The 18093-nt window shown below is 37.5% G+C and overlaps 1 protein-coding gene across 5 annotated transcripts; it reads left to right on the top strand.

Annotated features, from left to right (window-relative positions):
• The first annotated feature begins 451 nt into the window (after window positions 1–451).
• LOC125222149 (ABC transporter G family member 7-like) lies at window positions 452–7907 on the top strand. 5 transcript variants are annotated; one of them, XM_048124627.2, is made up of 12 exons: window positions 456–785; window positions 1477–1667; window positions 1752–1902; window positions 2282–2414; window positions 2766–2967; window positions 4335–4608; window positions 5133–5264; window positions 6029–6249; window positions 6573–6785; window positions 6863–6947; window positions 7302–7539; window positions 7673–7907. In XM_048124627.2, the coding sequence occupies exons 1-12, from the start codon at window positions 570–572 to the stop codon at window positions 7702–7704; spliced, it is 2088 nt and encodes a 695-aa protein (XP_047980584.1). In that variant the 5' UTR covers window positions 456–569; the 3' UTR covers window positions 7705–7907. The 5 variants fall into 5 exon arrangements, with proteins under 5 accessions (XP_088925011.1, XP_047980583.1, XP_047980584.1 ...); XM_048124626.2 differs by having other exon boundaries at window positions 455–785; window positions 7302–7907; XM_048124628.2 differs by having other exon boundaries at window positions 650–785; window positions 1467–1667; window positions 7302–7907.
• Window positions 7908–18093: the final 10186 nt, after the last annotated feature.

Below are 18093 nucleotides of genomic sequence, written 5' to 3'. Positions count from 1 at the left end.
ATTTTTGCAAAAAAAATGATATGAATCACTTGCGGTGGAACAACTTAAAATGGTAAGTTGATCACTTGCGATGTTACGAATAAAGTATCTAATTATAAATGATACTACTATATGATAATATTATGAAAAATATACAAATGCTCTAAACATTTCTGAACATTGAATCATACGCATATTGCTAAATATCACTCACCTACATATACAAAAGATAATAAGTGGAGTGTCATATAAATTGGCAATCATAAATGATGAAATTATGAATAATAACGAGAATGCAAAAGTTGGATTGAAAAAAAACGGACATATATACTCTATATAATTAGTCGGATCGGGGACCCGAGGTTCGGATCCGTATCTTATCTTTATAAGGGACACGTGTTGATATGGCAGACTTGGCTCCAAACCGTTACCCAAAACAAACGCCAGTCGTATTTTTTTTTTCTTTTTGTTTTGAAGGGTATAGTTAAAGGGGAAACGGCGTCGTATTCGTATGCATATTGCTCAACTCTTGGCTCAGGACTGTCAGTGGATTAGAGCCGAAGATAGCACGCCGAAGAATTTAGAGAGACATGCTGGGAATTGGCGGGAAAGGAGGTGGTGGAGTGGGGCAGCTGCTGGCGGCCGCAGCGGCGGCCCTGCTACTGCGCCTCTTCTCTGGCCCGGGACCGGTGTTACTTCCCGACGAGGAAGAAGGCCAGGTTCCGGCAGCGGAACTCAAAGTTGCGCCGGTCACTATCAAATGGAGCAATATAAATTGCTCTCTCTCCGATAAATCCTCCAAATTAGTGAGTGGAGTTATGGTTTTATATACATGTGCATTTTTGTACTATTATTATGTATCCATTGAACCACTATCCGTACATGCAGAGCATTGTTCTTTGTGCCTTTTCTGTTCTCTTCGTGGCTGAGTTAGATTCTTAGTATATATTAGAGGCGTGAGATAAAATTAAGCATATCATGAGGTTAATTTTTATGATGAGTGATGTGATTGTGTGAAGGAACAAGCGCTGGTGGTTTGGAGTTATATGAGTGAACAAATAGGATAACACTGGCACAAACTGGCACTTGTGATTTTAGCTGCTACATTCTTGAAGGAATGAATGTTTGGTTGAGTAATAATGATTCTAAAATTACCAATCTGAAGAACTTGATGTGTCAAAACCGTATCAGTACGTATGTGCGAAAACAGGAGCAATCTCTTGCATTCTTATCTTATTGGAAATTAAACGTAGGACACTTCCCTTGCATTTATAGAAATAAGGTGAGTAATACTAAGAAACATGAGAGAACTTCAATGCCTAGCGTTTAAAGTGCACGTTATCTTGACATTTCACGTCACATTAAATCATTTTCATCTTTCGGGTATCTCTTAGATAGTTCCGCCTTCACATTTTAATCTTATGCTAAGCCCTGGTCAATGCAACACTAACTGGATAAATAACTATATTTAGTTAACTAAACATCAGTGATTGCTAGGTCCGGTTTCTGCTGAAAAATGTCAGCGGAGAGGCAAAGCCTGGTAGATTACTTGCAATAATGGGCCCTTCTGGATCTGGGAAGACTACCTTGCTTAATGTTTTGGCCAGTCAGTTAGTGGCATTGCCCAGGCTACATTTATCTGGCCTTTTGGAGGTTAATGGGCGACCATACTCAGCTAAAAATTACAAGTACGATTGTCTTTCTTAACACCAACTTGTCCTTGACTACATGGAAATCATTTTGGTTACTTGAAGTGGTGAGTATTGTTGCAGGTTGGCATATATTAGGCAGGAGGATCTTTTTTTCTCACAATTGACTGTGCGAGAAACACTCTCCCTTGCTGCTGAGCTGCAGCTGCAGGATATATCTTCAGTGGAAGCAAGAGATCAATATGTAAATGATCTCTTGTTCAAAACTGGCCTGGTGAGCATGTCTTTGTTTCACTAGATATTAACTGTATACATCAGTTTTTTTTTAATTAGAATTTCAATTCAACACTTTAAATAACCGTGTTTTAGATACAAGAACTTGCTGAGCATTTCAGTAGTTGGTTTTGATTGAATACCTGCAATTTTTATTTTTGCTCAAAACCTTTTCAATGCAATGACCAACAACATCTGCAAATGTGCAATTTAACCATTCACGAATATCTAACTTTTAGACCATCATAATGACTTAATGAGTACATAAGTACATATACTGATGTATATGTAGTTATAGTTTCTCAGGGCTAAAGCCTTGTAGGATACAAGTACGGACTAATCATTCTCCTCTGACGCATTCCTTGTGCTTTTCCTAAAAGGTCAGTTGTGCTGATTCACGAGTTGGGGATGCGAAAGTCCGTGGGATCAGTGGTGGGGAAAAGAAAAGATTGTCACTGGCATGCGAGCTAATTGCTAGTCCGTCTGTAATTTTTGCTGATGAACCTACCACAGGCATGGTTATTTGTTCACTTAAAAATTTTCTGTTTTCATGGAGAATTTGTTTGGTTAAATGAAAATTTTCATTTCAACCGAAGGAGCAGAAAACCTAATTTTTTAAAGCCGTAAAAAAATTAATATTTATAATCATGGTTGAGCTTATTTCATCTCCTGAATCACCAGTCATGCTTCGTTGGTTGATTCTTTTGTGTTTCTCGTTTCAGTGGGTTCAGTATTGTGTATATCTCTGCTTTTATTTATCTTTCTTGCTCTCTTTCCCCCACCAATTTTTTTATTTCTTGCTTTAAGTATAGTGATATGAACACTATGTGCAAAACTATGTGTTAATAAAAATCATTTCTTCAGGACTTGATGCCTTCCAGGCTGAGAAAGTGATGGAAACACTACGTCAACTTGCACAGGATGGTCATACAGTAATCTGTTCTATACACCAGCCTAGAGGATCGGTGTATGCCAAATTTGATGACATTGTGTTGCTCACAGAAGGTTCACTTGTCTATGCGGGTCCTGCACGTGATGCAGCTCTGGCTTACTTCTCAAAGTTTGGGTTGGTTGTCTGTTTCTCTTCACTTAAAATGATATGTCAAGCTGCTATTATATCCTATCCTAAGAGCACGAGTGATTGGATGCCTACTTGTTTGTCTAGCTTTCTGTGAGAAAATAGTTTTTTGATGGAATTCCTTATCTATTTTGTTCTTTCAAGTTCTACTTTTTCATTAAAAATCTCAACTCATTCTAAGAGCACTTTGCGTGTAAATGTAAAACAATATTTACAATGGTGACTGGTCTATGCACATGGGCATAATTACTTGAATCATCTACTTCCAGTAAAGTGTGATTCTTGAATTTGCATAGGTCATATTAGTTTCATCTTATCCTCGAACTTGTCTTCATATATAAAATGTCTTCCCTGTTAAAGAAAAACACCCCCGGTTTTATATCAGCCCAAAGACTAATGAAATAATAAGTTATGCTCTAACCCCTTGATCGCGTGTTTTGGACTTTACAAGGTAAAGTAGCTTGTAATGGCTATTTGATCAGTTCTCAGCTTAATCCTTTCCTGATTTACAGGCTGTGTTATTTTACTGAACTGCATAACTCTACAAACTACAAGTGCAGGATTATTTTATAATAAAATCTATGCAATTTGAGTATTCTTACGGAATTTAATTCTGTACTAGAAGATGCAATAGATAAATTCTCTAACTCCGAAAAAATATTCTTTTATCTAAATATAGGTAAATTTATAACTTTATTTTAGGAAATTAATGAGATGGTGCTTTGTTTGATTTGGCCGGACTTGTGAACATGATTCATGTATGAGACTTGGCCAAATTATGATGCTGAGGCGCCATTATTTAGTGGTGACTTCCAACCTCTCATCTCACTATTTATAGAATGCATTAATGAGGAGAATGAGTCCTAATAGATTATGGTACCATCACACTGACATAAGTTAGAGGCCTAATAGATTATGGTACCATTACACTGACAGTAAAATTATTTCTTAAATAATTTGAATATCCTGGTAAAATAAAATGGAAGCATCACTATTTGGCTATTTGTCAGAATTATATGGTACTCCCTCCGTCCCATAAAAGATGTCTCACTTTCCATTTTAGCTTGTCCCACTAAAGATGTCACATTTCTATTTTTTAGAAAAAGTTCTTTCTCACAATAATATAAATATTATATTTTCTCTTTCCACCTAATACACAAAACAAAACCTCCTAAAATCTCGTGCCATCCCACAAGTGTGACATCTTTTGTGGGACTGAGGGAGTATCTAACATGAGATTTGTCGAGTTTGTCTCATGTGAAATTGCATCTAGTTCAATATATTATTTGCTTATAGATTTAGCAAGTAGCTAATCACTTGTGAAGTTTTTAGTTGACAACGTAAATTAATGACAGGTTTATCTGCCCTGAACATGTCAATCCTGCTGAGTTTTTGGCTGATCTCATTTCAGTAGACTATAGTTCTCCTGAGAGTGTTGACGCTTCTCAGAAAAGAATAGACGGTCTCATTGAGTCATTTACTGAGCAGATGCCATCAACTCTGTATTCAACTTCACTTTCCGGGCTTGATCTTAAGGACACCACAACCTTGAGGAAGAAAGTTATTGCCAAAAGTAAAGGTGGTTGGTGGAGGCAATTCTGTTTGCTCCTCAGACGTGCATGGATGCAGGTAAACATGTTGTCATTCTATTCAGTAACATGGATATTATTTAAAATGGGTTTATATATATCCTTTCATAAGAGGAGTTGTATTCCTTATTTTGTGTGAGTTGCCATGGTGGCAAAGCAGAAGCTTACTTGAACAAGACATATCAGTTCCCTGATAAGAAAATGTGTAGAAACCAATTTCCATGTTTTGGCTATGTTTATGTGATAAGATTGTTCAGTCTATACACCAATAAACAGGAATCTGCAGACTATGTTTATACCATGTATCTGTATTTTCTAGTGAGAAATTAATCAAAGTCGTGAATGTTGTTGATTTCATCATTACCCATGCCGTTCTAGGGTCATCCTAGTCCCGTGGACAGGCACCTTCCAAAATCGGATATCATGGGAGTCGGGAGATTAGATCCGCCTAGTTCTAGTTCTTATTTGTTATTTGCAGCATTTTGGTAAAGCATCAAATTCATAATTTACTTGAAGATATTTATCAGTCTCCTGTCTGTTTGGTCAATTATTATGGATATCAAGGCGTCTCGTGATGGCCCCACGAATAAAGTTCGTTCAAGGATGTCAATAGCATCGGCTATCATATTTGGTTCTGTCTTTTGGAGGATGGGGAAGTCACAGACATCAATACAAGATAGAATGGGATTGCTTCAGGTAAGTTTAGTAGTTTGGTTTCTTTACTGCCAATGTTATGTTACTCATATGTTGCAGACGAATTGAATAAAGGTCAATTGTCTCTCCCGCTCACTCGCTTGTTCTAAATGTCCACACACGAGTAGGCATGCATGCACTGAATACTCTTGTTGGCGATATTAACTTATGATGGATAGGCCAACTGCTTTTGACCTAACAACTTTTCATATTTTTTTGATTACTGTGAGATTCACCCTGACATCTGACGTATGTCCATCGTATATTTGTACCATATCACAGGTGGATCATGGTCGTTCAAAATTGGGCACTGAATGCTGATCATGTTATAGTTATTTGGCTAAAATAAGTTTTATATAAACCAGGGGATGCTGACCAGGTCTTGATATTTGAACCGCATATTTGTTTCTTCACCAGTTTGATTAATATTTAGAAGGGGTTGATGATTATATTCGTTTACATAGTTTGCTAGTCATTTCACAGAAGTCATGCGTGGCAGGGTTTAGCAATGTGCTTACATATATTGTGCATTGTTTATGCTAGCACAACATAAATATTCAGTTGATGTTTTTATAAAACCAGTTGTAGAATGTCAATCCAAATTCTAGAATATTTATTTGACATAGATTGTCAATCAGGATTCATATACTTCTGAGTAAATTACTACAGATATTTGTCCATACTTAATATCTATGATGTAAATTTCAAATATATATGATATCAGATTTCTCATGTCATGCCTTTATTTCTTGGATTGTCTTGTTCAGGTTGCAGCTATAAACACTGCAATGGCTGCACTGACAAAGACAGTAGGTGTATTTCCTAAGGAACGTGCAATTGTTGATAGAGAAAGATCGAAAGGGTCCTATTCATTAGGGCCATATTTACTGTCAAAACTATTAGCTGAGGTCCCTGTTGGAGCAGCATTCCCATTGCTCTTTGGTACTGTTTTGTACCCCATGACTCGTCTTCATCCAACCATGTCAAGGTGAGTTATTGATACGGATAAAGCGGAGGTAATGCTCAGTTGGTAGTTACTCATCTCTGGGATAATGGTCTTAAAACTTAGGATTTCAGTACTTAGTGATTTAACACTTCTATCTTAAAACTACTGGAACTAGAATAATGCCAAACATGATGGACCCTTGGATATTATGTACCCACATTGTAAATTGTTATAAGCATCACTATGCATATCAGGGGAGGTTATCTTTAGTCTAGCAAGGTTCCGGTCTTAAGAATATTTCAGAATGCAAGCATTTTCAATTTGTTTTGTGTGCAAGCCTTGTACTAAGGAATGTTGCTTTCTAGATTTGGGAAGTTCTGTGGAATAATAACCATGGAATCCTTTGCTGCATCTGCGATGGGCCTAACTGTTGGTGCTATGGTTCCAACCACTGAAGCAGCTCTGGCAGTAGGACCATCTTTTATGACTGTTTTCATTGTATTTGGAGGCTACTATGTCAATGCAGAGAACACGCCAATCATCTTCCGCTGGATTCCTCGTGTTTCCCTCATCAGATGGTAGCCCCATTAGTAAATTTAGCTCTGCCCTTCCGAAGGATGATACTAATATTTAAGCATGGTTATTTTATGTTCAGGGCATTTCAAGGGCTTTGCATTAACGAATTCAGTGGGCTTCAGTTTGACCATCAGAACTCTTTTGACATTCAGACTGGTGATCAAGTGAGTAAAGCATTATGTTTAACATTGTATTCTTGCCTTTTGTTGATGAATAAAATGCTTGATATGAGCTGAATATATTCATGTGGTGTCTTCTGTGGTTGGCTTTCTCTTGCTTGGTGTGCTGAGCTGCCTAGTCTGCCTCACTCTCTAGCATAATGTTGTGGTTCTAGATTTCTTCTAATTTTGTTTTTCTACCTAAACTTGGATGCTTGTTCTACTTCTCTAAGTTCCCCGTTTAACCACACTTTGATTTGCATACTACCCGTCGTGAGATGCAGTTAATGACATCTTATGTTTTTCTCCATCATTACCAATTCAACCTGAACTTCCCCGGTTTTAAACTCTCTTCTGCAGGCCCTGGATCGACTTTCCTTTGGAGGCAGTACGATTAGAGAGACAGTGGTTGCTCAAAGTAGAATACTACTGTTTTGGTATTACACCACTTACCTTATGCTGGAGAAAAACAAACCCAAGTACCAACCACTTGAGCTGCCTCCTCGTGATCAATTACAAACGCCACTAAAGCTCGAGCCTCTTGAAAGTGAAACCGAGGAACCATATCAACCATCCGAATCTCCCCTTCCTGACCAAGGTAAACCCGACCAGCCACTTCAATCTCCTCCATCTGAGCCACTTAATCTATTCGGCCTAGACGGTTTGTAATTCCTTGGACTGCGATAATCTTGATGTGAGATACGCTACTTGCTATTATTTATCTCATACAGGTGCAGAGTCGGAGGCGATACCTGCACAATAAAGAAGGTAGCACTTATTAGAACATAATGATAGTGAAATTGCATGGTAGCACTGATCAAAGCTTGAGCACTACATCTGCGATGGCCTGCCTTGTATTTTTTGAAGTACTAGAAATATTCGTAAAACATATATATTGGTCTGTTTTGATTAATGATCCTCACACAAACATTTTCTCTATCAATGTTTGCCTGACTTTCTATGGTTTTTGGTAGGTCTTGAATTCCAACTTAATGCAGATATTTTTCCTCTATCAGTTACATTCAGCCATTTTGAATAAATCGTTTTTTTTATCTGAGAGGGACAGATTAGTGGGATTCTCGAAATATTTAATTATATTTTCTGTTGTAAGACAATGTGATGCAACGTTTCATATTTTGATAAGATGCTACTATATGCTTGAAAATATATGCTGGAAAAATAACAGTTATTATTGAAACCATCACCCATCTTGTTCCTTATAATTTTTTATTTCATAAATCTACCTTTGAACGATTTGGACGTGGGAAAGTTTACTTAAAATATATACTTATTATATCTGGGAAGTGATAAAATGCAAACTTATATATTGTACAAACTCAAAACTTCTCAATACAGCTTCAACATATGTTTCAATACAATATCAACACAGTGTAAAATTTTAAGATTTTAATGTCAACACAGTATCAACACAATATCAATATAACATCAATCATTGACTACCGTTGAAATTTTATGACTTTTCGGTTCATGAAACAAAATTGTCTTGAGATGCGATGTAAGATACACTAAAATAGACCTTGGCTAGGATTAAATTAGTCTTATGCATGGTTGTAGAGTAGGGTGGAGAGGAGAATAATGAGGAGAGGGAGATGGACAAATTAGTAGGAGGGGGTGAGGTGAGATGGTTAGTCATGAGATTAGGTGAAAATGAGTCCATTCAAATGGGCCGAAACAGGCCCAAATCTACAATTGTTAGCTAAAATTTGGTTGAAAATGTGAATGGAGAAGATAAAAGTTATCTTGGGAACCGAATGAGCACTTTGTTGACATTTCCCTGTTGATGCTTTTTTGTGATCTGTTGACATTTTTCAATGGTCCAGATCATAGTTTTGAGTTTGTGCAATGTTTAGAGTTTTCATTTTGATCACATTCCTATTATGTCTCACTATAAGTGAACTATTTTCCTTTTTGAGATGTCCCGCTCTAATGACACATTTCTAAAAAATAGAAACATCACTCTTTCAATTTTTTTTCTCTTACTTTATTCTGTCCACTTCTGTTCTGCGGTAGTTGAGTCATTTCATTTTCTGCGCTCGTTTTGTAAAAATGATAATAAATAGTTAAATTGAAGAGATAGTAAAGTCAGTGACATCATAAGGTAGATAAGAGTCTTATCTACATTATTCTCTCACTTACTTTACTTTTTCTCTACTATAACTATTTATTATCATTTTTCTAAAACGAGGACAGAAAATGAAATGACTACCGCGGAACGGAGGGAGTATTGTATAAAATCACGTGCTGGAATAAAATGCTCCACTTCTAGCTTTTATTTTTCACGATTCTAATTGGATACTCAAAATCCGAGCGACATGAATTTTCAAGAGGTTCTAAGAAGGCGCACAACTAAGCCTAATTCTGACCCGGATCGGAAACATTTATCGCCGATGCACAGTCTCTAATTTCTTGTAATTAACTTCAAATTTTCCACTTGAAACTGTTCTTATCAAGTATGCATTAGATTCATCCAATGATTTTTTACATAGAATATAATTGAGTATATCTTGCATAATACCTGTAACCATTTCTTTTAGACCACATTTTTCTAGTTACGGTAGTACTAAAACGTTATTCAGTTTCATACGTACTAAACTAACGTTAAACAATTATCTAACGTAAAGACATGACAACTTAGCTTATCCATTTTGGTTTTATAGTTTTGGCAGTATGAATCTAGTGCATGAGGTCAACCGAGGTGTGATCATCTCCATACTACCCTCTTCATTGAGCCCTCTCCGGTAGACGAACGTTGTGATAATCCACGTTAGAAGTGGTTCAAGGTATTCACTCCCTCTGATGGTATAGATGATTGCCAATGTATTTGATATAATTTATGGTCACGAGTCACGACTCACTTTACACGAATGCCTCAGTCTGTTGGATAAGACCTACATCAACGTATGTGTTAGCATTGTTGATGCCCCTCGGTATAGGGCTAGGAAATGTCATATAGCAACCAACACACTAGCGGTGTTTGATAGGTTTCTTAGATTTTAATACATTCTTCTCCCTGGTTGGGAGGGCTCGGTAGCTGATTCCACGGTTCTGGGGAATGCTATAACTTGACCTAATTGCTTGAAAGTTCCTAAAGATAATTGCTCTATTAGACAACATTGTTTTGCTAAATGCAATGGATTGTGATAATTGCTTCTAAACCTCCTAATTGTACTTTGGTCGATGCAGGTTCTTACTCCTTCATTCCCTGATAATTTGTCACCATTTCACCCGACATGAATTTTAAGAAATGTATTAAAAAGTGAGTCACATGTGAATCATATTTTATATATTAGTTTAATAATAATATGTGAGCGAGAATGATTTAGTAGAATGTGAGGTCCACTACCAAAAATGGTAAAAGTGTAAGATGAAAATTTTTTAGGGACGAATATAAATCGAAATAAATAACAAATTTTCAAGGATGAAGGGAGTACTACTTATGCGAAAATGGATATGCTAACAGCAACGAATTCCTAATACCTATTAGGTCATGTTTGGTTGTCAGGATTCTTCGTGAGAAAGTAATTTAATTCCTTAATTTTAAAATTTCTTTGTTTGTTTTGATTTTCAATTAAACTGAAAAAGTAATTAGAATCCTAAAAACACGGAGAGTGGTACAACTTTCTAGGATTCTAAATCCTAACTTTTCTTAGGTATTCTATTTCCCAATTTTAGGATTACTTACATTTTATGTATTTAATGGAATGAAGTATAATTTTATACAACTATTATTATTATTATTAAATTTTATAAAAAATAATTAAAAATTAAGAATCATACTTAATTTCAATAACTATAATTACAATGATAATTATAATAGTAATAGTAATAATTATGTTATTATTATACTTTCGTTAAAAAAAAATAGACACGGTTTACCATTTTGGGCAGTCCACAAATTTTAAAATGGATATTTTAAAACCAATACTAACCATACACATCATTCTAAATGTGAATCCCCACAATCTACTAACACTGCTTCCACCACATTTTCCCTCCCGTCTCTCTTACTTTATCAATTATGCATTAAAACCCGTACCATTTACAATTTTGTCTATTTTTTTTGGACGGAGTGAGTATTATTTATAATTATTATTATCATAATAATAATTAACAATTTATTAAAAACCAATAGTATAATTATTGAAATTATGAATCATATAATAATAATAATAATAATTATTGTTGTTTTATAAATGATTAATCAACAAAGTATTAGTGCAATTTTAAAATTATAAAATTTATTCAATTATAATACTAGTAAATAACTATAATAATATTTATATTTATTATTATATCATTTATGATTTATATATAATTATATTATTATATTTATTATTATGATGGATAATCCGTATCATTCATAATTAAATACTCCCTCTGTCCATGCAATAATGTTCACATTTGCCATTTTGGTCCATCCCTAAAATAATTCAATTGTTTTCATTTTTGGTAAATGGACTTCACTTCCCACTAACTCAGTGCACTCACATTCTATTATAAAACCAATATATAAATTGAGGCAAACATTCCACTAACTTTATCAATCCACTTTTCTTCTCATTTCTAAAAACTCGCACCGAGTAAATCGTGGGCGGATGGGGCATAATACTACTCCTTCCATACCCTAAAAATAGTAGTTACTCTTTTTTTTGGCCCGTCCTCTAAAAATAGAAACTTTCTATTTTAGGAAATTTCTTTCTCTACAATGAGGTAAGACTCATTTTCCACTAACACAATTTTCTTTCTATCTCTCTTACTTTATCAATTTTGCATTAAAACCCGTGTCATTTTAGAGGTTTTTATATTTACGAGACAAATGGAGTATAATAATTATATTTATATTTTTAATTAAAATTTATTAGGAAAATCTTAAAAAATATTATTATTATTTTATTAATAAAAAGTATATTTTTAATTTAGTATTTAAAGCAAATATAAAATTTAAAATCTTGATATTTTTCCAAATATAGGAAAGTAAAGTTGTTGGGCATATTTCAAGGATTCATTATTCCACACATCATTTTCCTTGCTAGCTCTACTTTCTTGCCAACCAAACATGACCTTAAAGGTTTGCTACCATCTCAAGAAAGGGGCCCGCTAGCCAGAGACCAAAGAATCCTAAAGAGTTTTTTTAATACTCCACCATTCCTATAAAATAGTCTTTCTTTTTCATTTTTGGGTGTTCCACAAAATTAGTCACCTTTTACTTTTGGCAAGTCTTTTTCTCTCTTATAAGGTGAGTCCCATTTTTCATTAACAATACTCCAATCATATTTTCTTTCTATCTCTCTCATACTTAACCGATTTCACATTAAAACATGTACCGTCCCCAAAGTCCCTATTTTTATGGGACGAGTATGAGGCATACCATGGCTCCGAACGTTGTTGAACGTGCCTTTGTTGTTCTGAAGATGAGGTGGGGGGATTTTGAGGAGTGCGCGTTTCTACCCAATCGGAACACAAAGCCAACTAATAATGACATGTTTCATGTTGCACAATATCATCAAAGGTAAAATGCTAGTCGACCCCATGGAACTCGAGCTTGATGGTTCTGTCAACGGTGCTACAGGTGAACAGAATGGGGTGGGCGACGACATAACTGAGGTTCAGTTGCGCTTGGTACCAGAAAAGAGTCGAGTTAGCCAAACGTATGTGGGCAAATATGTAGCTGATTTTTGTCGATCAGTTGACATTTAGGCCATGTTCGGTTGGCAAGATAAAATAGTATTGAGATTGAGTATGAGATAAGTCCAGATTGAATATGAGATTAAGAAAAGGTGTTTGGTTGGCCTGACAATCTTTATATAATTAAAAATATAATTAATTCATAATATTCTTAAATACACATTTACCAATATACCCTTCATAGTTGCAAAGAATATTTTGGAGATTGAAAACGCAATATCTTAGTCTTACTGATCTTGAAGCAGGAGGCTAAGCACCGCCGCCTCCACCACCGTAAAATCCCCTATTTTAGGCGCGCTCTCTCCCTCTCTCAACAAATTTACAGCTATTTGGTTTTCCTTTGTGGGGATTATGACGGTGGCATCTTCCAATTTGGGAAGCACCACCACCCTGGCACCTCCTATCCCATCCCCAAATCCTTCACCATATACAACTCCATCATGTCTTCGTACTGCCTGATTTGATTGGAGAACCTCACTCAGCCCAATCACGTTTCCCCCCTCCCCGATTTGGTTGAAGATTAAACAACGACCTCAGCCATTCCACCACCTCAGTGTCTCCGTCGACGAAAATCGCGAATTTGCTGGTGTAGCACCGATGTTGCTGCCAAACCTCCGCGTCGATTTGTTTGTTGTGGGTGAGATCTGGATCTGCGTGTGGTTGATAGTGAAGGAGAGGATGGGGGCAAAAATGGAACCAAATATTAATCCTTCCCCGACTGATTTAGTCGCAGGGGTAAAGCCCCGATATATAATCGGGAGATTATCCATCCCAGATAATATCATGGATTAAATAGTCATTCCATTATGTTAAAAGATTAATTTTATTCATAGATTCAGTTGCACCAACCGAACGCCCACTTAATTGTCATCCTACGATTGTTATTCATTCATTTCTGTTATGAACTTCTTTTGATTGTTAGAAAATTTCAATTGCAAATTATCCACCACCTATTGTCATCAGGCTCTATATGCATATGGAGTTTTTGGTGCTTATTTTATTTGTAATGATTCAGTAACCACTTTTAGGGTGAATGATCGAGTTATTCCTACTACGTAAATATTGATTTTATGTTCTTGGTTTGGTTTTGGCTGCCATGAATTTTCAACTACCATTTTGGTTTCATTGTTCCATTTCCATTCCCAGTCCCTCTTATGTCAAATTCTTAGGTCGTTGAATAGTTCCATGAGAGTAGTTATGACCGATTAATGGATTGAGAGCGAAATGTTCTACTACATGCGAGTTTGTACCTAGTCACAAGCTGATACAGTATGGGCGAGGCACCACCAGTGGGAGATGTGGTAGTGGAGAAGAGCCGAGGGGGGATAACGAGGGCGATGACTTGCAGCCGGAGGCTGACGAACCGATCCCACTTCGAACACGGCGTAGGACGCAAAGACCAGACATTTGCAAATTAGTATTATTATAATATAATGTGAGGGGAAATGTGTTAATGGAATATGGTGTCCATTTTTCCAAAATAGTAAAAATGAAGTTGAATAATTAATAAGGGACAGACCAAAATAGAAAACTGGCATCATGGGATGGAGGGAGTATTTATTTTATGTTGTTTTTGGAACATTATTAATTATATTATTTTTGTTTGTTTGAGTCAGGCTTTAATAAAGCCCAGTTCGGCTTTTCTTTAATGGTTATTTATTGGATGACATAGGAGGTCGAACCGTTTAGGAGAATTATAAATATAGTTCGTTTATTACTTCAATACTCAAGAAATCTAATCAACGAATTATTATTTTTCTTAGACTTGGCGGCTTGGGATTGTTCAACCTAAACCCTAGCGACTTTCATCAATTTTGATCGCCTCTCGCGATCTTCAAACTATTAGTAAACTCAATTGTTGTAGGTTCTCTTCCGAGTTATTCAACTGATACAAGACACCTTGTATCATTCGTTGGTTTCAACCCGAACTCACCGTGTAACCGAAGTCACCAACCCTACAACCGAGGGTCTGCCGCTGGATTCAGCCATCCAGGCGCTGGACTAGCACATGGGTACGCTGCTGGCAGCGATTAACAACATCGGGAAGGTTGTGGTCCATAACCAATTGGAGCAGGAACATATAAATCGATAGTTTGAAGAGGTGTGGACGAAAGAAGAGTGTGCGCCCAAAAGTTGTGGGGTTCACATCCCGAAGGTTGGGACCCACAACAAGTTGCCACCAGAATCTTGCTAGCGTGCTCAACCGACAAGGAAACCAACGCGGGGCGCGAGGGATACGGGCTCTTGTTTATCGATGGATCAACTGCGATTTGATAGCACTGATCTCGTTGATTGGATCTTTAGGGTGGAGTTTTAATTCAACAATTATGGCACTACGGAGGCAGAGAGACTCCACTACTCGGTCTTGGTTTTTGATCCTGCAACAGCATCTTGGTTGCGCTACTATTGCGCGAATAACCCGAGGGTGTCATCAGGGGAATTCATGACATCGGTTCATCACAGGTTTGATCCCGGATTTTATGAGAATTATCTTGAGGTGATGTCCCATTTGACCACCATATCTACTTGATGTCTGGGCCAAAGCCGATAAATGATTAGCCTTGCCCGGTTCCGGACCATTTCCCCATCTCAGCAACTGACGAGCTGTTTGATGAGCTGGGTGCGGCTCGATACTTTATCAAATCTTGATCTTCGGTTTGGGTACCATGAAATCAACATACATCGGGCGGATATTTTAAAGACAACTTTTAGGACACACGACGGGCATTTTGAGTTCCTTGTCATGCCGTTTGGGTTAATAAATGCCCCATCGACTTTCCAGGCAGCGATGAATAACATATTTTAGACCCTTCTATCTCGTGATTGTGTTATTTGACGATATAATTATCTACAACTGTCATAGGAGGAACAAGCATCCCTTGACGATATAATTATCTACAGCGGTCATAGGAGGAACAAGCATCCCATACCGCGACGGTCTTGCATATCCTCGCCGTGAATAACTTCTTTGTGAAATTGGAAAAGTGTATTTTCTATAGCTCAACCATGGATTACATGGGCCATTTTATCTCGAATGGCAAGTTGAGCACCGACCTTGATAAAATTAGCACGACGGTGGCATGGCCGACGATCCACGATCAGAAAAAGTTGCGTGATTTTCTGGGCTTGACATGCTATTATAGGCAATTTATCACGCGCTACGCTATGATTGCAGCACCATTAAATGATTTGCTCAAGAAGAAGGCCTTTGTGTGAACAGAGTTATCTGGAGAGAGCTGTGAGGACCCAAAGACTTCAGCTTCGGTATTGAAGTTACCGAATTTCGATCTACGTTTTACATGGAGTTTTACATGGAGACTGACGCTTCAGACTTTGGAGTTGGTACAGTTTTAATTTAGGAGGGTCATCCATTGGCCTATCTTAGCAAGAAACTGGGTCCTCGCAGGCGTGTAGCGTCGACACATCACAAAACTTGTATGCTATTGTGGAGACAGTTCAAAAATGACGGCAGTATCTCTTGAGTTATCCATAGCAATCAGAAGAGCCAGAAAGATCTGTTGTTACAATTTATTCAAACGTCGGACCAGCAGTTCAACATCCACAAATTAATAGGGTGCAAGTTTCGGATTGAGTACAAGACGGGCACCTCGAATCAGACCGCTGACTCCCTCTCACACTGGGATCCGGATGACGAGGAGACAGGTTGCCTGTTCGTGGCTTTTGCAAGACCGCATCCCCGCATGATCGACTGGATTCGAGCCAAAGCTGCGTCTTGCCTTGATTTGGTCGCGGTTCAGCGGGTTCTGGCTCGGTGAAACCTCATCTTTCCGCGGCTGATGGAATAATCTACATCAAGCGCTAAAATACATCAGCGAATCCTCGTGCCTGATGGATGAGTTGATCCGCCAGCACCACAGTTCCCTATCGCGTGCTACCCAGGGGTGGAGCGGACGTTTCAATGGTTGGCGGTCTCTTTTCAATGGCCACATTTGAGACGGGATATTACTCGTTTCATGGGGTCTTTCCAGTTAAGAAAGTATTCTACCCATAAGCTGTATGGCATACTGCAGCGCTACCCATTCCGGACCGTGTTGTCCATGGACTTCATCACAGGATTTTCATCTTTACATGGGTTTACGGAAGTTATGGTGGTGGTGGACCGATTATCCATGTATGCTCATTTCACCGCCCTTTTGACCTCATTTGATGCAAGACGCGTGGCTTCTCTGTTTATGCACATGGTTGTGAAGCACTACAAATTTCCAGAAACATTGTTGTCAGACCGCAATCCTATTTTTCTTAGGGATTTCTGGAAAGAATTATTGAAACTTAGTGGAATGACTCTACACTTCTCAACCGCTTACCACCCTCAATTTGATGGGTAGGCGAAGGTGAGAAACAGAGTGTCACGCCCGCATTTTCTAAGGATAGAAAACACGGGTGATCGCGACTAGGGGAGGATTAAAGAAGCGGGGAAGAAAGGGGGAAATAACAAAACTCGACCATAGCTCAAAATAAATGGAATATCTCAAATAAAATCAGAGTATTATCTCAACAACTAACAACTCAAAGGAATACAATATCTCATCAATAAATTAACTCAAAAGAAACACGTTCAGCGGAAGCATTCGAGAGAAGAATTATACTATGTATGAAGACATAATATATTCGAAATCTTTATTTGTTATCTTCTTCACTTTTATGCTCAACACCCACCGCGCTCGTCACATCTCAACCTGCACATATGGAAAACACATGCAAGGCTGAGTACTTGATGCACTCAGTGGACTCATGCCGAAAACATTTTTATAAAAAAATTTTCTTATCATGCCATTAACGAGTGACCTCGGAGTTTTAACTTTGAAAGGGCCCGAGTCACTAAAACATTTCACCAACATCATCACCACCATCAACCTCAACATCCTCAACATCACCATACCATATCTGAACTACATGACAAGGAATGTGGCCACATTCCAAATCACTAGACCGGCCAACTCAAAGAGATAGCGCACGGTCTACTGGGTGTACACCAGCCTGAGTAGGAACTCACTCCTTAGTCAGACCCGAATTCGATTAACCATACATGACAAAAGCCACTTCAGATAGATCCCACATCAACACAAAAATATGGCATGACAAACATATTTTGCACCATTTAAAAGTAAACATACTTAGGACACAGTCCTTATTTAAAAAGAAAGCCCACCTCATTTGCTTAAAATCCTCGACTTGTCTTTCCATTCCGTTCTCAAATAGCATGCAAAAATCAGTCCCTTTTAAAAGAATATAGTATGCTAAAAATTAGACTCTCAAGAAAATAATTTAATTATGACAATGCATGTAAAAATCTTACCCTAAGATCTTACTTAGAAATTCTGAACTCTTATCACAGAATAAGTACTTTTCTTTCCTCAAATGGCCGCGACTCCCAAGCCACTTCATCTCATTAAATTCCAAACTATCCATTCTCTGTCTCTGCCAG

Source organism: Salvia hispanica, chromosome 1, assembly GCF_029641045.1.
Source record: "Salvia hispanica isolate PSC_SH4W2 chromosome 1, Shi_PSC_v1, whole genome shotgun sequence".
NCBI classification, from domain to species: Eukaryota; Viridiplantae; Streptophyta; class Magnoliopsida; order Lamiales; family Lamiaceae; genus Salvia; species Salvia hispanica.
This window is presented reverse-complemented; position numbering and strand designations above follow the sequence as displayed.

Bases quoted from the DNA above. Each gene is read 5' to 3' on its own strand.
- LOC125222149 (XM_048124626.2), top strand. From the start codon at position 570: ATGCTGGGAATTGGCGGGAAAGGAGGTGGTGGAGTGGGGCAGCTGCTG. The intron at 6,250-6,572 runs GTGAGTTATTGA...GTTGCTTTCTAG, and splicing joins CTTCATCCAACCATGTCAAG to ATTTGGGAAGTTCTGTGGAA. The intron at 6,786-6,862 runs GTAGCCCCATTA...TTTTATGTTCAG, and splicing joins CGTGTTTCCCTCATCAGATG to GGCATTTCAAGGGCTTTGCA.